We start from the raw sequence: 22,942 nt of genomic DNA on the forward strand, positions 1-22,942 counted from the left end.
CACACTGACCTAAGAGAAGAGGTAGTAGAAGTTGGCCTGGAAATACACTGGAATGACATCTCCTGATATAAGGTGGAAAAGTAGTCTCAAACTAAGATTCCTGTGAAAACCTGGATTCAGCAAACGTCAGATCAAATCTGAAATCCTAGTGGACTCCAAAGGATTTTTTGGACCTTTGGGGCAGGGGTTGACAGGCCCATCTGATCAGAAGATCTCCTTCTAGATTTCTTCGTACTTTTTTTTTTTTTCCTCAGGGAACTTCTCATGAGCTATATCCTTATCCTTATTTATATTTGACCCCTTCTCCCTTACTTTTGTCTGCTGCTTTCTAATGCAGGAGGAGGAAAAGAAGAAAACTGTGGGGGTTACCTTCCCCAGCGGTGGCAGGGAGAAGCCCCTTCAAGGCCAGCTTTGACTGCAACTCAAACAGTTCAGGCTCTGAAAAAGGAGCATGCAGAGCAATGTTCAGCAAGATGCGAGGCCCCCAAACAATATGCACATTTAAGAGACTGTGTGTCTTTTGGCTGAATTTTATGGCCATAATAAATACACTTTCTAAAGCCACAGGCCAGGTCAGCCATACTGGACAGTTTACACAAACAGCAACGATCACAACAGAAACAGGGATAGCAAATTACTATAAAAATATCAGGTTAAGCCCAAAACAACACTCGTCACTAGAATTTTCATCACTTGATACTGATGAAAGGGCCGGTGCAGTGGAGCAGCAGTTAATGCTATCATCTCACAGTAAGAAGTTCTCCCATTCGATTCTCGGCTGGGGTGCCTTCTGCGTGGAGTCTGTACGTCCTCCCTGCGTTTGCATGGGTTTCCTCCGGGTGCTCCAGTTTCCTCCCACATTCTAAAAACATGCGTCTGGAGCACTTCCCTGGGCCTCTGCTAAAAATGGGCTCTGTCCCAGTTGAACTTTCCCAGTAAATGTTGAATAAATAAAAAATATATAATTAAGCAGAGGAAGTTAACAGGCTAAGCTTAAAAAAAAAAAATAAATAAATAAAATAAATAAAAAAATAAATAAAATTATATAGATATATATAGATATATATATATATATATATATATATATATACACACACACACACACACACACACACACACACACACATGTACATAAATGTGTATGTGTATATATATATATATATATATATATATATATATATATATATATATATATATATATATATATATATATATATATATATATACATATATATATATATATGTATATATATGTGTGTGTGTGTGTGTGTGTGTATATATACAAAGAAGTTGTGTACTCATCATAACGTTCCATCTGAGTAGTTACACTTTTTTTGCAACCCTTTGGGTATTCGTATCCATATCGGATCTGAGTCGGCAACTTTTCAAGCATCTGCTCAGAGCTCCTCCCCTTTACCTATAACTCATCACCATCTCCTACCTTCCCTCAGATCGAGTTTGCCACTACTAAAACCAATCAGCAACTCAATTTTACAATAAACCATGACCAGGTTCGGAGGAAGGAGGGTGGGACGGTTGCAGAAAAATGAAGTGTAACTACTCAGATGGAATGCTATGGTGAGAACACAACTTCTTTATCTGAAGTAGTTAACTTTATTTTATCTACAACCTGTGGGACAGAGTCCCCAGCTACTCAAACTCCTGGGAGGCCTGCATGGAAGGATAATCCTGAGCACCGCAGAGCCGAAGGATGCTCTCCCTCTGGAGATCAAATCCAACTTATAGTGAGAAATAAAGGTATGTGACCTTGCTCAAGTTGCTGCTGAACAAATGTCATCCAGTGAAACCCTAGACTAAAAGGCAGCAGAAGTCACCATAAATTTGGTGAAATAAGCTTTAACAGGACCAGGCAAGGACAGACCTTTGTCTTTATAAATTTGCAAAACACATTGTGTAATCCATCTAGCTAAGGAAACCTTGGAGATGGCTTTACCCAGAAAGGGTTTGGAAAAGGACACAAAACTGGTCAGACTTACGGAAGGGTTTTGTTCTGTGCAAATAGAAACAAAGTTGTCTGTGAACATCTAGCAAATGCAGTTTATATTCACCCTTGTTCTGAAAATTTGGAAAGAAAACAGGCAGGTTAATTGTTTGATTAATGTTTGATTCAGAAGCCACTTTTGGTAAGAAGGAAGGGTTTGTGCAGAGAGAAACCCTGTCCTTATGGAAGATCAAGTAAGGGAGCACGGCAGACAAAGCTTGAATCTCAGAAACCCTCCTAGCTGACGTAATGGCCACTAGGAAGGCTGTCTTCCATGATAAGAACTTCAAATCTACTGATGCTGCAGGTTCAAATGGGGGAGCAACTAAAGCCTGGAGAACCAAGGTAAGGTCCCAAGGAGGAACTGAGTCCTTAACTGGGGGATGCAAAAGAAAGGTGCCTTTAAGAAAAGCCTTACATAGTCTAGAAGAGGCCAGGGCATTCATGTTTTTGCCGACGTGGAAATTCGAGATAGCTGCCAGTTGCACTTTCACAGTGGCGGAACTAGCCCCTTGCTGAAAAATATTGCCTAAGAAATCCAAAACTGCATGAAAAGGGGATGTAAAAGGATCCAGGTTTCTCTGAGAAACCCAAATTGAGAATCATTTCCATTTACTGCGGCAAATCTTCCTAGTGGAGGCCTTATGGCATGCCACCAGAAGAGTTTTTACTGAAGATGAAAGACCGGGGAGTCCTGGCAATCAAGGGAACTGGACAGCAAGCAAGCAGTCAGCTTGAGGCTGTCCAGGTTGGGCAGACAAGTGCCCGAGGGACGGGAAATTAGATCCGGGCAGGGATTCAGAATCCAAGGAGGAGCTAGAACATGAGACCAAAGGAAGGGGAACCACACCTGACAAGGCCAGAATGGGGCAATGAGGATCACTTCGCACCCCAGTCGGCAAGCTTTCTGAAGAAACTTTGGAATGAGCGGCAACGGGGGATAAGTGTACAGTAACCCGGGAGGCCAAGCATGGACTAGAGCGTCTCTAGGGGGAATCCCCTGGTGAGGAGATCAGAGAGAAGAACTCGCTGCACTTTGCATTGGAAGGAGATGCGAAGAGATTGCGGCAAGGCTGACCCCACGCCAGGAAGATCTTTTCCACTATCGATTGTTTCAGACACCACTCGTATAGCATTAGAATAGCCAAACTCAATCTGTCCGCTAAAATGTTGGAGCGTCCCAGGATGTGCACTGCAATCAGAAACCGACTGGTGGAGATCGCCCACTCCCACACTGTCATTGCCTTGCGACAGAGGGTATGATCTGGTTCCTCCCTGTGTGTTGATCTAACAGACATGTTGTCTGACTGAACTGCAATCGTCCTCAGAGGAAGAACAGTGTGGAAGGCTTGCAAGACTATAAAGCACTGCTCTCATCTCCAGAATCCTGATATGCAACCTGGTCTCGATCTGGGACCACGTGCCTTGGACTGTCCTCCCCAGATAATGCCCCCCCACCCGAGCTGGGAGGTGTCCATGGTCACTGTGGCTTGGGCTGTGGGTGAAAAATGGGCATCCCACTAAGATCTCCGGCGATTGGAGCCACCAGAGAAGTGATGCCCTGCAGGCTTTGCTGATTTGAATTGGATATTCCATGGGAGATCTAGCCAAGACCACTGTACTGCTAGAATCCACTGAAGAACCCGCATGTGAAGACGCGCACAGGGGAGAAAACAGATCGCTGCAGCCATAGAGCCCAGGGATCTGAGAACGTCGCCCGCCTTTGGTAACCTGGGGCCAAGAACTACTGATACATGGGCCCGTAGGCTCTGGACCCTGTCTGGAGTTAGGAAGACTTAGTCGAAGGGTGTCCAGCCATGCCCCAATAAAGTCCAAGATCTGCACCGGGTCCAAGAGGGATTTGGAAATCTTGGCAGTGATCCCTAGCCGGTCTGCAAGATGAAGGAAGTAGTCTCTGGCTAGTCAAAGACGATGCTTGGTGGAAGCAGCGAGGAGCCAATTGTCCAGGTAAGGGAATACCTGAATTCCCTGAATCTTGATGTTGTAAGTAAGCGTCCTGGAGGTCTATCAAGCACATCCAGTCGCATAAGGTAGAATGGACTTGTAGGGTGACTGTCCGGAATTTCTGCTTGGCGACAGCCAGGTTTAAGGCTGACAGGTCCAAAATGGGCCTGAGATCCCCCGCCTTTTTTGGCACTAAAAAGAACCTGGAGTAAACGCCTGATCCGGACTGATCAGGGGGGACCGGTTTGATGACTCATTTGTAAAGTAGCTTGGAAATCTCTAGCGCTGCCGTCTCCCTTTGAGCGGGTGGGACATCTGTGAGGTGCTTTGGTTGGACGGGAGGGGTAACAAATGGGATGGTGTAGCCTCTGGATATTATTTGAAGCACCCAGTGACCCGCAGTTATGGACTCCCAAGCCGTTGGGTGCAATGACAATCTTCCCCCGACTGCCTCCAGAGTAGAACAGTTGGGCAAACCCCTCAGGGCTGCTGCGTGGGCCTGTCCGAGAAGGGCTCCCTAGACCCAAAGTTCCTCAGACCCCCCTCTGCCTCTGGGGCGGCGTCTGTCCTGTCCCCCTCTGCCTCTAGGGGACGAGTTGTCCTGAGAGTCCCGGGAAAATGGTGATTTGCGGAACCACATCTTTTGCCCTCTCTGATTCCTAGATCTTTGAGGGCTAGAGAAGCGGACTCCAATAGCAGACAGTCTTCCTGTCCTTTTCGCTCTGGACAATGGTGTTACGTATGGTCTTCCCAAAAAGAGAAGAACCATCGAAGGGAGCACTTGTGAAAGACGCCTTAAAGGAGTCTGCAAATTGACACAGTCTGAGTCAAGCGTGTCGCCTCATAGCCAACACCAGTCCCAGCCACCCTAGCTGCTCCTTCCATAGCATGGGAAAGGAGGCGCATAGATGTGTTCGATATTGAGTTCAGAGTCAATATTTTCATGGAGAACAGACATTTGTCCTCCGGCGACAAGACTCAGCTAACTCCGTGACTAGGTTACGCTGCAGTAGTATATAACTTGTGCCAAATAGTTCAGCGCTCGGATGGAAAACATCACCAAAGGATACACTCGCTTCCCAAATCGATCCACCAACTCTGGACTCCTTTGTCCGGAGGGTGGAGCGAGGAACTCTCCTGAGCCAGTTCCCTCTTGGTGGCTGCTGCAACCACCATAGCATCCATGGGGAATCCTTTATACCAGGCCTGTCTGTCTGAGGGTGGAGAGAGAATCTTGTCCGGTCGTTTAGGTATCGGCTCTATGGCGTCAGGCTCCTTCCATGCCAGAGTGGTGGTAAGATCCACTAAGGGATCTGCAGGAGGGGACACCCAGGACGTAGATGGGCCCATGCCAAAAGCCTCCAGGAACACTGATTCATCCGTAGAAGGTTTTGGGGCTGCCCAACCTCCCCTCTGGTGGAGGATCTCCATGAAGTCTCCAAAGTAGACATCCTCGGGAAGTGACCTGGGGGAACCTTCTCCTTTATCTAAATCAGTGTCTTCTGTCAAGGACTACGGGGAGTCCAGGTGCCTCCTTTTACACGTGTGCTTACGGGTACCTTCTTCAGTGGGACTCTCTGAAGAGGGCTTGTGAGCCATGAGGGGTTCTTCCAGGGGAACTGCCTGGGGCTTCCCTAGCACAGGCTGTCCCTGGGACAAGATGAAGGGAGTCGTAACCAAATCCGAGGGAGTCTGGCCAGAATCCAAGGAAATATGCTGGGGTCTCGATCCTTGGGAGAGAACCCTCTCCACCACGTTGAATGCCAATGGAGAGCGCACCTCCTTAGCACCCAACAAGGAGGAAGCTCTTCCCGGGTCTGCTGTGAGGATCGGGGCAGAGGCTGGGGTAGCTGGAGCTCCAAATGAACAGCTCGGATCCGAAGACACCTCCATCCCCTCGGATCAGACTCCCCGTCCTTGGCCCTGAGTTGTTAGGAAACTAACTAGTCGGATCTGAGTAACTCAAGGTAATTGCCGAAGTAGAGGTTGGAGGAACCGTCGGCAACAAACCCCCAGCTCTGCAGATCCTCTGATCCATAAACCCCGAAACCGCAGGCTGGATCGAGGTAGGAGAAATTGGATGAAAGAAGAGCATGGAGGTTCCCCTCCAGAGGAAGAGGGGCCTGGCAAGACTCCCATCTGGATTTGGGTCCGAATAAATCTCATCATCCTGTCCATATTCAATTCAGAGAGACTCAGAGTCGAGCGCGAGGAAGCGACTGACTCTGATCTAGCTGGTCGCTGCGATGACCTGGATGAAGGTCTCTGATCCAAAGGCTCCATTGGCTCCGGGGAGAATCTCGAGGAGTAGAGCCGAGGAGACATAGGCCTCGACACCTTAGAAGGCGGGCTAGGGAAGGGCTCCCAAACTGGAGACAGTTTACAGAGCCTATCCCCCTTTTTCTCTCTGTCCTTATCCTTCTTTGTCTCTTCCTTTGGCCTCCCCTTCAACAGGTCTAGTGGGAGGGTGAGTCCCAGCCTGAGGGGGAGGTTGAGCTGCTGCTGCAGGACCCGAGGCCGATGAGTCCAGAATGGAAGCAGGTAGAAGGCCTTTAGCCACCAGTTTTGCCTTCCTTTCCTTCAAGGCCATGGGGTTAAAACCAGTGCACACACTGCACTGATAAATTGGGAACACCCAGGCAAACACAGAGTGAGACCATCCGCTTATGGCCACACATGGTGAGTTTCTTAAAAGTAGGTTTTGGCTGATCAGACCGAGACAGACCGAGACAGACCGAGACAGACCGAGACAGACCCACACTATAAGCACTCACACCTAAGGGGTAGGGAGGGCCTACACTAAACTACTTCACAACAAACTTTTTTTTTAACCGACAAACAAGCGTTTGGGGGAGGAAAGTGAACTGATAACACACTCACTACTCTAGAAAAAGGACCAAAAAGGACTTGCAACCCTATGCTCAGAGCTATGGAGATCACGATGCTGATGCATGAAGCACTAAATGAGATCTGAGGGAAGGTAGGAGATGGTGATGAGCTATGGGTAAGGGGGAGGAGCTTGGAGCATGGAGCAGATGCTTGAAAAGTTGCCGGCTCGGATCCGATATGGATCCGAATACCCACAGGTTGCAGATAAAATGAAGTTAACTACTTCAGATATATAAATACATCTATATCATTTATCTATTTAAATATATGTGTGCGTGTGTTTATGGGTGGGGGACGACGACAAAAAAGGATACATCTTCAAAGAAAGGAATGATACCAAGCACAAGCTAGAAAGCCTAAAAAAATCTATTCACAAATGCCACTTATCTGCCAAAAAAGCACTAAGCCAATGAGACCATGCTTGCATTGTTTGAGCAGCAAATGAGATCAGAGGTATTCAGTTGGAGGGGATTATGGGTAGGTAAAGGAGCCTCAGCCTTGAACCCAGAAGTCTACAGCTGTTGATGCTGGATCTGTACAGATCCAATAGACCCATCAGTTGACTGATGGAAGAGACATTGAATAAATTAGATTAAGTGGACCAACAGTCCAAGAAATTACTGGGTGGGGGGAATGAGACAATGAGAGAAAATATCAGGGAAGATTACAGTTAATGCACTGAAGAAGCTTGCAACCACTACCTACTGCTGAATGTCTACTACAGATGCTAAGAAAGCAATAAAAGTATTTAGTGGCACCAAAATAGTTTATTAACCACACTGCTAAATGCTTGAGCTGCTCAGGTGATGATGTTGTCTTAACAGCATTAACGAGGTAATGGAGACACCAGCAGGAGCTCAAGTTGTTAGGAGCTAATTGTCATCATTAGAGGGCACCAAAAGCACCAGTCCTACAGTTCCAGAATCTGGACAGGGCCTGAAAAATCGAACTACTCCATGGATGCTTAAACACAGTCTTCCCAGCTAACTCTCACCCTTGGTGTACCGGGAACAAAGTCACTGGTCAACAGGGGACTGATGACCAGCGGGCACAGAGGTTGTCTTTATTCTGAATGTATGTAAAAGTCACTGAATTAGCTAGCAAATAAAATGAAGAAATGCTCTGATTTACTTTCACCAAATTAAGCAACAACGTGCTAACTCAGAGATAACTGGAAAAGCATGAGGGAAATTTTCCAAGTCATAGAAGGGATAATGTCCAATGACTCCTATTCTTGTAAACAGAGCAGGACAGGAAGACCACTTTCTTCAAAGTGACAAACACACTAATCTCGAGGGTGCCCCACTACTGCAGAACCTAATCAGACTGCAAGTCATTAATCTAAGCTCCAGAAAAGGACTAGGGCCACAAATGACAACAACATACTCATTTCTCCCAGAAGGTGAAGGTAACAGTCATCACTGTAATACCCAGGTCTACAGCCCACTGCTAAATCTGTACTGCCTCTCTGCACTGGGAAGAGAGGAATGAGCATGTGGTATCCTGTGTGTTCACATAACATGTTTTGCTGGTTTACAGCAGGAGGGTATCTACTCTAGTCCCAGGTTTTTTCACCAGTTTGCGAGTTTCAACTGGTTTGAGCATCCCCTTTCATGAGGACTTCACTAACCCTGAACAAAAGATACACTCGGGTCATACTTCTGACATACCATCAACAGGATATGTAAAACACAACAAGTTTTGGTGCAAGTGAAGGCTCATAATGGGACTAGTGGGAGATGTTTGCCACTCTAGAACCTGTTAACAGACAAACTAACAGGGCGCGCGATGGATATGCAAGTCAAGGACATCTCACTGCCTAGTGCAACTTAGGCATCTTCAGGTATGCAAAGACATCTCTGAAAATTACAGCCATCAAAGAGGCACAAGAGGGTCTGTGCCTGGACCCTTTGCTACAAACTTCAGTTTACCAAGGCTATGATTTTCAGGGTCCCCCTTCTCTTGACTGAATATGAATACAATCCAAATTTACTCCACTGACAGAATTATGTCAGTCCGAAAAGGTCCCTAGTACCTGCAAGTACTGAAAGACCCAAGACAAAGGTGCAATCAGAGAATCCTGTTACAGGCCATCTGGACCCAGTCAAACAGGTAATGGAAAAAGTATAGTTATTTGACATTGCACCTCATAACTGCATATGCTTGAGTGGCAGAATCATTGCTACATTGACAATCATAACATGTAGAAATTATAATACAAGACTATGGCTGACTTGGTTTCTGGAACGTTTGGACATCCTGTATGTAGGACCGCACATTCCCATTCCTCAGTCATTAGTTGAAATATGGTATCAAGCGGAATGGCATCAGTAACTTTTGTATACATTTTTCATTTTGAATTTCACCAACAAGTGTGCTTTTGAAGTCAAATCGGACAAGTTAAAAGGGTTATCATGCCTTAAAGACGAGAAGTATACATATATATAAGGAAGACAAGTGCCTCCCAGAAAGGGAACAGAATCCCTCTCAAACCAAAGCAGGCCTAGAAAGTGGAACAGGGAGAGCTATACTGACATCATTCTACTTAAACTATAGTTATGGTGAGTATGCTCGCACAAATCATTATTACTGCAGTATCAGTCATAATATGGGTGTGAATACTAAAGTATCAGGAGAAACAGCCAAAGAGTTAAGGATTGGGGGATAAAGCCTAGGTAGCCTGTCCCACTCTTGTGGCACAGAGGGATGACACCCCGACTATGACCCAGACAACTTGTGTTTGACAGTATGACCATAAGAGGGAGTGGGGATGAGGAGAATGAAAGTGAGACTGTGGTCAGCTCACCACTCAGAGAGAGGTGGCTCTTGCTTGCTGCCTGAGTGACATCTAGGGAGAGCACTAGCTGTACAGCACATGCAAATGTGGTATACATTAATGGTCTAAGCAGGCCTTCTGAAAGCTCTCCCTTTATGTCCTCAGGTAAGGCCCACACTCAAAAATAGGCAACAGTGTCTGATAAATGAGCCAGTACCTGCTACTCTAGAGATTGCATGCACTGCATTGTAACCACAATTATATGTTCCCTTGCGCACCTATTTTAAGAAAGATCTGGAACTGGTATTAAAGTATAGCAATTTACTACTCTAAATGCCAGAGTGGCTAAAGTATGAAAATGGTTTCCTTATCTATCCAGAACCCTGTCTTCCTTATCACTGACAATCAAAGGTTATCCGCAGGTAGGGACTCCAGCAAGTCCAATCCAACCTGGCCTTATGCAAGCAGTACTGCATCAGGACAAACAAAAATTCCAATACAGGATTGTCGAGAGTCCAAGTACTTAAGTAATTCCTTCAACTAAATAATTTTATTTCTAAAAACAAAATAAATTCAGTTCCAAATCCTCCTTAAAAAAACAAAAAAAAAAATAACAGATGGCTCCAGATCATTCCTTTTGTAGGTTTTATTGAGATAACCACTTTTTGTCCTTGTAAACTTTTGCAGATTCAGTTCTTACACATGGTTGGAATTTTGTAGTCTTCCCCATCATTTGGGAATGTATTCAAACTTTATGCCAGATTATGGCCGGTGTGCTTCAAGGGAAAATAGCAGGTTCTACAACAAGATTTTTGCAAAAATATTGAGTTGGTTTGATCTCACAAGCTATATAGTTCCCTAGGCACAGATGGCCAGGATTCTGTATCAAGGGCACTAGGAAAGCATCCTTATCTGCTTCATTCTCCAATTAAAATGCTCCTTCACTCAAGAAATGGTATCCCCAAAGGATAATGGAGTCAGATGAGGTGGAGTGCACCTTAGTGATGTGCAGGGGGTTGAATTTGAGATGCTTAAGTTAGGTCATCTTTCACCAAACTGGACTCTGCAAACTGCGAAGTATCCCTTTTTTCCTTAACCTCCTCTGGGGAAGTAACAACTAAGAATCTGTTAGTCAGTTTGTCACTGATGGCAATTTTCTCTGTGAGAGTGAAGCGATTCAGACATTGAGCCAATGTCAACTGGGTATTCCTAAGGCCTGCAAGACGGGCACTCCACTCTTTCTGTCTTGTTCAAGGAAATATCCTCTTTTTAGTGCAAGGAAAATGCTTTGTAAACTCTTACGATCTTCCCACCCACTGCTCTTTTTGTCCAAAGCCCTCCCTCTTCCATGGATATGGCTATGGAGGGAAAACACTAAAGACTTGGGCAAAAAGACTAACAAACTAACAGAAATTACATACAAATTACCATCTCTCTGATCGTAAGCCTGAGATGATGTGATACAGGCTATTTGTCTGCCTCCAAAGAGGTTGGACAGTGGTCACCAACCGTATCACACTCCCTCATCGGGGAAGGCAAAAATTAATTCCTTGGCTGGACATTTAAAATTAAGTTCAGGTAATTCTCTTTCTGCTAGTGCTTTTCTTGAAAGTCCTCTTTCCCACAATCTCTTCATATCAGTACTGCTTACAGGCTTTCTTAAGGGCAATTTTCTCCTGAATAGGGAGATGACTGTGTGGATGCCTGCAACATCTATAGTTATCGGCATTAATTTCCACCTATGTGAAGCATCTCTATTTTTACTAGTAAACTCTGCAAAAATGAGGTAATAACAGTGAAAACTGACACTCTCACAAACACACACAGTTACTGTGCACCCACTTGTGGCAAAAAAACTGTATGGGATATTATTCTATGTGAGACACCGAAGTACATCTACATTACATGGGAATGTCAGCTTGCAACCTGACATACACACAGTGCTCTGGGAGTCAGGCTGGTTGAGTGGCTATTAGCTTTCAGCTGATTCACTATATAACTACTTATTACAACAGTGGCCTTACAATGACTACTTGAAGGCTCAGAGGCTAGGTGCACTTCTACAATCAAGTGCAACCACAGCATGAATCCACAGCAAATATGGGCATTCAATTCAAATAACTGCTAAATGTGACTGGTTTTGAAGGTCAACTGAACCACAAAATCCATCAAAGTGGGGTTTTGATATTACATCCATGTTTCACACTACAGGGAATAAACTTTTGGTAAGGATGAGGTGGAATGAATTTTTTTTTGCTCATTTTGCCAGCTGATCATCAGCCTACCGGCCAATCACCGGTTCCTCCATCACGAGGGTGAATCAACCAGGAGGGGCTATCATTCATTCATTTTTTTTTTCTCTATTTTTCAGCTCTGACCTTTACTCTACACATGCAGCTTAGTGCAAGGGGATGAAGAATGTGATGGGCCATCTGTGAAGGATGTCCCCTCACTTCAGTAAGGGGTGTTTTATTTCATGTGGTCTTGCCCCACCCCTGAAACAAGGACGGCGGTCTTCCCAGTCTCCAGGGAAACTGCACCTTCTCAGTATCCCCCCACCCACCTAGTGTATGTACACCTACCACTCCCCTTAACTTTCCCCTCTTTGTCTGGCTCCTACAGTGCCAAGATCATTAATCAAACCTGGTCAGTCAGGACTGCAGTAACTGCTCCATCAGTCTACTCCAATAAAACATTCTGGGATGAAGTGAAAGGGTGAGTGAGACAAAAGCTCCAAGGGCATCCTTGCTTGACAAGTCTATCAGGAAAGTGCATTATGATTCCCAATGAAGAGGTCTGGAGGTAAAAACCCCTAAACACCTACTAAAATTGTTGGTCTGACTAAAAGCAAAGGCTGAAGATAATTACTGAAGCTTCCAGAAATGATGAGGGTGTCATGGCTCAAGAGGGCATCATGGCTCAATATGCATCTTAGTTGTCAATAATGGATTCTTTCTTGAACAAATGTTTTGTTCTGTTTTTGCTGTACTATACACAGCTGGTGGAGACAGAAAAAGAAGCAACCTCATGAGCACTCTTCTTGTGGTCTTAAATGACCTTTAACCTACCTGAAAAATGCCTGCAATACACAGCATTTGACCTTTAACCTACCTGAAAAATGCTTGCAATACACAGCACTAAGGACCTCCTTACTATACAAAATGTTTTGCTTAAAACGCACTGGTGACATGATCACAAAAGGACAGTCAACCTCAAAAAAAAAAAAAAAAAAAACCAGCAACTGAACAGTTAGACAAGACAACTTCATATCTCAAGGACTTTGCCTATAAAATAAACACCTCATCAATTAAATTCAGTTAATGAATTCATATCTTTAGGAAGAAACTGGATGACTAGAGGAGCATCTGCAAGTTCTAACATGGGATCCAAGGCATCAAGCTCATCACTAGCAAATAGGCCACAAGATGTTTCATAAAACCTATGAACCTACTCACCTACAAATTAGTAAATTCCGGTCTTTTTCCTAAACTTCATGAAAAGACATGGAATCAACAGAAATGGTAAGAAGGCATAAAGGAAACTTGTACATCATGGAAGAATGATTGCATTTACCACCATCTCCCTTTGCCATTTCTGCGAAATGGCAAAGAAACAGCATTCACTCAAGTGACAGAAAGGCAATTTCTGGAGGGAATTACTTCTAGAAAAACCTGCTCAGGGATGTTTTGGAATCCAGGGAATTTGCCAAATTGTTTTACTTTCCCAGGGTGTGAACCACTGGCAGAAGAATGCCCTAGTCCATGATCCAATGGCAGATGAACACTGGTTCCCCTTAGGTAAGATAGATATAACCTCGTGACTTCTTGCTTAAGCTACCACATGATGGACTAGCTCCCTGATGGGATAAGACCGGATCATAGAATTCTTTCAAGGCCTTCAGGGTCAGCAGCAGTGATATGCACTCCAAATGCATGATCTGATGCCCACTGTTTAGAGGGCCACTACAGTCCCCAAATAGTGGATGAGCCCAGATGGGATCTCCAGCCCACAAATTAAACATCTGTAATCAATATCTGCAATAGCTTCAAGCTTCATAAAGGGAATGCCTACAATTAGAATAATGATGATGGTCCAGCACTCCACTACTTTACAGCAAGGATGCAATACTGCTAATACTAGATTGTCTTGCATTGTCGAATCTGCAGATGGCATGATGAAGATGGTGGCTGTCACCAGGCCAAGAAGACAAAACAGAGAACAAGCCCAGACCATCTATGTTCTTACTCTTGAAAACAAAGCTATGATTCTCCTGGATTCTCTCCAAGGGTATGACAGACAGGCACCAGCATTGTGACCACTGCAGCCATGATGATGGACTTCCTCAGAGTCAGGGTCAAGGAGGAAACCTTACAACTTATGGTGACCTCAACTACATCCAAAGGTGCCACCACAGGAGGCCACCTCCAAGGGAGCTCCTGGAAGCAGCCAGTAAAAGACAGACAAATGTCAACATCAAGAAACCCCTCTTCTGTAGGATTCTGGCCACCACAACCATCAATTTGATGAAGATTCTGGGTGCTGAGAAAAGCCAAATGGGAGCACTTTGTCCTGAAAGAAATTCCCATATATCTAAAGTCAAGAAGCCTCTTATGTGGAACCCAGACAATGATGTGCTACTAACAGGCATCCATGAAGTACAGTACCATCCAAGCCCACTGTGGAACAGCAGCATGATCCCTTGCAAGGTGACCATCCAGAAACAAATGTAAAAGATGAGTAGCTAAAGCATTTAATGTCCAAAATGGAACAGAGCTCAACTGTTCCCTTCAAGGCAAGGGAAGGCAGGAACTAAACCCCTGTACTTCCTCTTGCACTAGCATGGCTTAAACAAACCCTCTCTCATTTGTACTGGCTGAGCCTGAATCTACATGCTCTGCTCATGCATACTTATGTGCCTGAAAAGTCCTTTTTGGGGAAGGACCAATGTGCTCCAGAATGTGTGCAAAGCTGACCAAATCTATAACTCAGTGGTTGCAAGTGCCAATTCTCCGAGCTAGAGAAAATTCAAAACACACCCACCACCCTATGCAGCTTCAGGCTGTAGAAACGACTGCTGTGGGCCTGCCAAAAATGTTAAACAATCTGAGCAACTTCACCAATGGCCTTCTGTGGATGTTGAGAAGGTGTCTTTCTCTCTTCTATTGTCGACTGGGTCTTCATGAGAAGTGGCAGGCATCTAGAATCCCTGTCATGAACTCCTTGGGAAGGGAGGACAGTCTCAACCATACTTCCTTAGCAAGTCAAAATTACAAATGCTCAAATGGTATCCTACAGAAGAAAGTGTAGACAGGGTCTCAAAAACAAATCCTTCTTGAGCCCTGACTCCAGGAGGTCCTGTAGCTTAACCAGCACTTTCCTCTCCACATCTGTAGCCTGGAAATGGGACAGATGAGAAACAGTTGAGATCCCTAAGCTCCAACAAGGCAGAAGGACAAAACTTGCCATACATTTCTAGAAAGACAGTGAAATGCTGTATTCTGTGCGACTTGTACCAGACAGAACAGATAAAAAATTGTCAGCAATGGTACACTTGGTGATCTGTTACCTTTGGCAATGGCTTATACACTACACACGGCATAAGCCTTTTTGGGATGACAGGGTAGAATCAGGGTAGTCCCAGATTGTAAAATTTGCATCTATAAAGGTAACCTGTAAGGTAGGAATGACCCAGGGCCCCCTCAGGAAAGCCAACTAAAAATATTTCAAGTGGGACAATATATGGGGTAAAATGCCAATTCACACTGCTACTCATCATTATGAAAGCATCCCAAAAGGAGTCACTGTAATGTGGGATGGACATAGTGGGGCTGGCGCCACTATCCTTGCCTGTCACAGAGACAGTGGTTTTGAGATCCTCCAGATCCTGTAAGGATTCTGGAGATAACACAGTCAGCCAAAAACCCTTGCACCCGGTATGATTAAGAGCGAGTTTGCATAACAATCATGAAATATGTCAAAAAATCAGGAAATTGAGAACGAACACTGTATAACATACTTGCCAATAGTAGTGCTGTTTGATGAAAAGGCCTGCACCTACAACAGGCTTCAATTTTCTCTCTCTGTGCTGTTGCACTCCAACCAATCATACAATACCACTTGATGTCTAGTCCTGGAGGTCTCAGTCCTACAAAGAGGGCAACGATGTGGATTTGCCTCAACTGGGCCTTTGCTGGCCCAGACAGGCCTTAGAGCTGGAAGCAGGAGAACAACCTCCAGTACCCCTGCTCTCTGACCTGACGACTCCACAGGCTACACACCTTGGGATCAAGCTGGTTAACTAAGGGCACCTACCAATAACTTGGGACACAAGGTTCAGTTTGGGCTCAAGCCCTAACTAATCAAAGGCAATCACGTCAAGAAGGCTCAGGCCTAGAACTGGCTTCTAAGTACTCTTACTTGGGGCACTGCTCAAGCATAAAGATGGATCTATGAACAGGACACTCCTGTCAATTTCCTAGCAAACAGCTTTCATCCAACATCACCTCAAAGTGGGCTAACAAATTTTCCTGTCTTTGACAAAGCAGCCAGGCTGAATCTCTTGTACTTGTGGCAGTTATCAAGGTCACGATTATACCAAAACAGTACAAGCAATGGCAGTGCAGTCCAGTGCAGGAGCTGGACAGGGATAAGATGCTTCCAAATTGCGAAAACAAAAAACTGGCAGGTTCCAAGTGCAAGTTGTACTTTTGTAGCTGCTGCATTAGTTCACAGTGAATGGTGGATGAACATGTGGACATCCCCAAATGTAGGATTTTTGCTTAAAGAAAACATCAAATTCTGACTGACAAAAAACAAATGGCCAGCTTAGGACATATTACGGACAGTCCTTATAGTTAAACTGATAGACCTATCTTTTTCGGCATTACAGGAATAACAGAAACTCACCCTTATCAGATTGCCTATGAGTAGGCTTTCTGCAGTGAGTAACTACTGCAGTTTCTTCTAGTATCCACAACATACCCATCATTTGGAATTTTTGTATGTAGGGGGCACAAGTGATTCCTGCCAATGTCATGATGTTGCATTCAAAATTGGGCGACTCATTTTAGTTTGATCTTCATACAATGAGCGAGCACAAGATGGCCATTGGAAAAAAAAATGTATGTAAGTATACATATAACTGCCTGACTTTCCAGTTTACAAGAACGTATACCAGCAGCAGATGGATGCACAGGCTATTCAGAGACAGCGAAATGAGGGTAATAAGTAATACTGCAGAGGGCTTCCCTGCAGATCTACTTATGCCTGTCTTCTCGTAACTCAACTGATGTGGTAAGTATATTATCTGATCTAGCTGGCATATTGCAAATCAACTGTGAGGGTGTGCGCTTGTTATACATGCCTTCAGAGATCTTCTGCAGTAACAGTTGAGAATATTCTCAAGAAGTACAAATAAACCTACCTGGGAGGCTGAGGTTGGAGAAAGACCACAAGTTATGGACTCAGAAGGCCAAGACCTGAAGCACTGAGGACCACCAAAGAACCTCCTTGAATAACAGTCCAAGCAATAATGTCGGGCAAACATCTGGACTGACTAAATATTTTCCATGGCCTCCCATCTGTCTGCTGGCAAAACACAATGCAGCTATCAGTCAAATTGGAAAGGGTTTGCTTAGTTATTTATTCTGTATTTGGAGTAAAGAAAACAAAGCATCATGAGTCTTCTTGAACTCATGTGCCTTCTTCAGTTAAACCTGAGAAGGCAGAAGAGATTAATGGACTGCTTTAAGGACAATTCTGGCACCATTTTTAGGAGTAAATGTGGGTTAATTCTAAGGGAGACTGGAATCTTAGAGCACACAGAGTTCTCTACAAATAAACATAAGCAGTTCACACATCAATTAGGCTGAAATGATGACCTTCAAGAACAATGTCTTCTATGACAGCACAACCACCAAACCAGTTAGCTCAAAGAAGCAAGCCCATCAAATATGAAGTTCAAGTCCCAAGAAGGGCAGAAGTTCCTCAAACTTGGGCAAAAATGTTGAACTCCTTTAAATTAGCTGCTTACACAGCCCATGCTGATCCACAGCTCTGCTGTCCAAAAGGTGATGTGCAGAGATATCAGGGGATAAATGAGACCAAAAATCATACAAGTCTCTGAGGTAAATTAGGTTCACCTGTAGGCTGGCCAAATAAGGCAGGGCAATACACTCCTCTGCCCAAATGGAGAGCATCTTCCACTTAGCAGAGCATGTCTGACAAGTGAAAGACTTTCTGGCAGTTATCAATCACTTCAAAGATTTGCATAGGTCTTTCTTTCTTTTACTTTGCAATTAAGCGTGGAATATAGAAAGATGAAAGACTTTTGGGAATCTTTTCTGCCTCAACCGAAAAATGCACTGAACATCAATTCACCCTTGCCATGTTGAACAAAGAAAATGGGAAGGAGCCATGTTCACCTGAATTGAAAATATGTCTTGTCTTAAGAGTACCCTGCTTAGAGAAGACCATTATTAGACATGATATTCAGGAAGGGGCATAGCTTAGTTAACTGCCAAAATGACATCTCTGGCAACTGCAAGACGTAAAACCAGTTTTCATGAAAATCTACAATTATACTTAATATAATACAGTGTCTCTGTAGTACCCTCCATTTGTCTACTGCGTGATCCTGTGCAAGTCACTTAACCAACTGGGAATTTGGATTAAGCTCCTTAATGGTCTCCTGTGCAGAATGCCAAGTAATTGCCTACAAACCTATGCATTTCTGTTCAGCCATGTGCCTGCATTTGTTCTGCTGTTGAAATTAATAAGGAAACTAATTTTATCTCCTAGGGTATGCCTTGTGATGAAGACTGGAAAATCCTCTGCCTATGGTTGTCAGATCGTGTACAAGAATTCACAATTCCAGGTGCATATCTTGCCTAGGAGAGTCGCACTTTTCAGCCAACTGCCAAATCTATATGGCCTTTACTAAAAGAAGCATGTAGACCATACTGGGAGAGCAAGGCTGATGCAAAAGAAACTGAATACAATTTTACACGTTTTCAAGCAGTCAATGGCATTCTTCAGCAGACTGTCTACCCAGTGCACAAAATGGCACTGCCACAAGGAGGGTTAGAAGACCTTCCAAAAGGATGGTAAATAGTGGAAAGTCATTCATCTTATGTTTGTCAGGCCTAAGGACACAGCAATCAACTTGTGAAGCAGTTCCCAATTCACTGGTGGTGACATCTTAGTCTTACCAGACTCTGTCTGCCCTCCTTTGAAAACAAAGACAGACAGCGGTCAGGCACATCATCACAAGCCGAGTACCTGTTGGCACACCTGAAGTTAGATTCACTAGGATATCGAAACTCCATTTGGAGTTGACTGTACAAAGGAAAAAAAATATAGGCATCCACTGAAAGGCAGGCATAAAACTCGGCATACAGTTATCTGGAAATAAAGACGTAAAATCAAATTCTAATGTTATATTTATCAGGGCTCCCCGCTCTTCAGCAAAGACAGGTTCACCCTCTTCAAGGAGGAAGTGGCACCCATCTTAGGCTGTCTGCAATCTACTACCAAAGGAGGACTTTGTCAAAGTTTTAGAATTTAAGAAAGCTGCATGCCTGACAGGCAGGGGGTAAACGAAGACGACAGAAGAGTGAATTCAAACATATATGTTATGATGACTGTCTAAAACAACTGTGCTGTTGCAACAGTAATGTGTATATGTGAATGGGTCTACTTCTAAATTTCGAAGTTTCAAAACTTCGAAAAATTTTAGAATTTAAGAAAGCTGCATGCCTGAAAGGCAGGGGGTAAACCAAGATGACAGAAACAGAAGAATGAATTCAAACATATATGTTATGATGACTGTCCAAAACAACTGCACTGTTGCAACAGTAATGTGTATACGTGAATGGGTCTACTTCTAAATTTCGAAGTTTCAAAACTTTGAATTTCTTATGGTCAAGACCATAAGATCAAAGTTTTGAAACATCCAACCATTTAAATGGAGATCGGCATACAGAACAAAATGGTATATTGACTGTTTTCCTCACTGTAGTGCGATCTCGGAGTTGGTATACTTAATTAGCAGGGGGTGCTTGCCCCCCTACAAAAAGAGGTTTTGTATTTATTTACATTTCGAAGTTTCAAAACTTCGATGTTATGGTCTCGACCATAACAAATTTGAGGTTTTGAAACTCTGAAATTTAGAAGTGGACCTGTGTGTGTGTGTGTGTGTGTGTGTGTGTGTGTGTGTGTGTGTGTGTGTGTGTGTGTGTGCGTGAATATTCATTTTACAGCACACTAACAAGCTATAGGTCATATCGTAAACAGCAGTGTACAAAACCTAAATGCAAGTTACTTATCTACAATAGAAAAATAGTCCTACCCACTGTTCTGAAGTCAGGGTAGACTTTAACAATGGATTTCCAAGGTACCCCTTAGGAATTTTTGACTGCAGTTCCTTTATCTGGATTAAAAGATAAAAAAAAGAAGCATTATTACCAACCTGCCACCTATGTGAAGATTAAAAATTTTTAATCAAATGCCTGTAAAAAAACTATTTACTGATTTGACAAAATCTCTAACACTGTCCAACATAGGCTATTCTACAGTCCATGGAAAATTGAGCATTTTTACAGGACTACTGGAACACTGCAATCTACAGTTCAGAAAACTAAATAACTATGAAAAACTTCATACCATACAATTCAACCATAACACAGTCTACAACCTTTGGAAAACACAAACGGACTGGTATCACAATACGTCCTCAATGCGCTCAACACTGATATATGTGCAGTTATAATATAGCTGGTGTAAACACACTTTGAAAATGATTTCACACTGATATTCACAGGTATATACCACAAATGTTAAGCTTTAACAAAAGCACCACATTGTATAATACAAGACATCTCTGAATAAATTACCTTTGGGACTAAGCTATTGTAGTATACTCATAAAATCAAAGATTAATGCCTACAGCTGGCTAGAACTTGCAAATGTTCAAAAGGACTACCATGCACTGGCACTAATGTATCTAGGATTAACCTTTCAGTGGGGTCTCTCCAGGTGTTTTCAACAGCAAGTCTAGAAAATACCTCAAGAATGATAAGTAAACGCCTCACTCTCACAAACATAACAGCAGCAATCCTTTAACATAACTTCTGTTGTAAAGAAGTGTAAATGTAAAATCCACATCTACAGTGAGTACTTCATAGAGGCGCAAAAATCTTACTCTGAGACACTTGCCAGCAGGTGTGTAACTTCACTGTCAAACAGCAAGCATTATCAACAGTCCAAATAAATGTTGGATCCAACAGTTATCGAGTTATGTTCTCTACATAAGGTTAGTAAGACTGCTCCCACAAAATAGGTCGTAAATCTGGAAATAAATCAGGCTGACGACGATGATGAGGATAGGCAGCCAAGTCACTGCTAATCAAATGCTGCCAATGGAGATACTGGGAATAAAAGATGCTAAAGAAGTGGACACGTTCCAGTCTCTCATATTTATGGCAAAAGGAAAGCAAATCTGCTGACAATTTGGAGAGGCATGGTTAGGTTACCTTTTTCTGCTTTTTTTATTTTTAGTAAAACAGAAACAGTTATTGCGACTACCCTTTAACGTACACTAAGACATGAAAGCAAATATGTTATCTAGTATGAACCCTCTCCTTTCCAATCTGCTGTTTCTGAAAGAAACCCTTACTGAATGGATTTTTGTTAAGGTGTGGCATTAAGGCAACTCTGAGAATAAATGCATGTCTACTGATGATGGGGTACCCTTATCTTAAATAGTGAAATATAAAACTCCGATGCTATAAGCCCCAAAAGGCCAAAATATGCCTAACCATGTGCTGGCTAATTGGTTTTCTGCTACCCTAAATTATGTCTGCATCAAGGGAAAATCAAATACGGAGCCGCACATTTTTACACCATAAAACAGACTTTGGGGAAGAACACAGTCCTTTACAGACAGGAAAATATATTTATTTACTTTGTGTTATCTAACTTTGGTTCTGTGAAGCCTATGGCTAATTTCCAAGTTTATATCAGGCATGATTTAACAGATACTTATGACAAAGGATGTCTCACTGTGAAAGTATACCACATCGCCACAGTGTACTTTCATGTTGGCAGTAACTTAAGGTGCTGTCAAAATGGTCTTGAAAAGATACCAGGACTGTTTGAAAAGGGATTTCTATAAGGGCCACAGGTATGACTTGGACTATAATAAAATAATTCCATTCAGTAGGGTATATGCTTCTGATTATATTGTTTTAGGCACTATTTTTAGTATGTATAATACAGGTAATGTGCAAACAAGGATTAGGGGCTTTTGCTACTCAGTGAAGCCCACTAGTCAGAGAAAAGGAATGACAAGAAGGTTGGAAAACAAGTGAACCTGAATGATGAGCTAAACATGTTCTCAACAAGAATTTTCAAAGAGGACCTTTGAAGGTTAAAGAAATGTGATGAACTCATGTCGTCTGGCTTAGGGGCTTTGTAGCATTTCCCACCTTGATGGTCTTTTGGAATCAGAAACCATATGGACAGAGGGAAATTGCAAAGATGACTGCCTGGCTATGCTCAACAGAATACTCAGTGCTCCTATCCTGCGGATTACAGAAAAAAAAACACTGAAAAAAGATGCAAACAGAGCTATCGCAGAAAGACCACACATTCAGAATCCTCAACCTGTGGATGTAACAATCTGGGAGAGGAAACGGATTTGGAGGGGATGAGACCAATTCAGTGAGTCTGGTAAAAAGTACAGTTATGTGAAACACTTACTTATTCATCTACATTTTGGTTACCGGGATGAAGCACTGATCACAGAATGACCACATGCAGGTTCAGCTCAGGTTACAATCATAATGTAATAATGAAAAGCAACAATCAACAGAAGCATAATAGAGCAGACTAGTAATACATAGGCATGAATGCAAAAGAACGATAAAAGATGCACAAAGAAACTGAAATGCAGCAAAAGATTGATAGTTGCACATTCCACAAGGATGGTGTTGCTGATGTCTAATATACTCCTAAAGAAAAATAGTGCCTACGAACTGACAAGTAAACAGTAAGGCACAGACCTAACTGAAACAGTACAGAGTAGGAGGTAAATCAGAAAGAAACAAGTGTTAACTCATAGGAAAAACTTTATATATAAAAGTAAGGTCTCTAAGCTTCCTGGCACTTGCATTTTTATTGACCACCAAGCAAACCAAGTGGGCAATTCCCAAAGTCTACGGTTATGAGAAACATTTTTATTTAACATGCTATCCAGCTATGCGAGATGCTCAAGAGACCTCGTTCCTGTATAACCTCTACCCCAAGAGCAA

At 43.2% G+C, this 22,942-nt stretch overlaps 1 protein-coding gene across 1 annotated transcript in view; it reads right to left on the bottom strand.

Annotated features, from left to right (window-relative positions):
• The window catches only part of LOC122803818 (protein FAM98B-like), a 631,752-nt gene that overhangs the window by 47,215 nt on the left and 561,595 nt on the right, over positions 1 to 22,942 (bottom strand). Inside the window, exon 5 of the mRNA XM_044073503.1 lies at positions 19,981 to 20,061. Coding sequence (XP_043929438.1) covers positions 19,981 to 20,061 — 81 coding nt within the window. The remainder of the gene's footprint in view (positions 1 to 19,980; positions 20,062 to 22,942) is intronic.

This window comes from Protopterus annectens, chromosome 6.part0 (assembly GCF_019279795.1).
Source record: "Protopterus annectens isolate FY-2018-M chromosome 6.part0, PAN1.0, whole genome shotgun sequence".
In the NCBI taxonomy this organism is placed as follows: Eukaryota; Metazoa; Chordata; order Ceratodontiformes; family Protopteridae; genus Protopterus; species Protopterus annectens.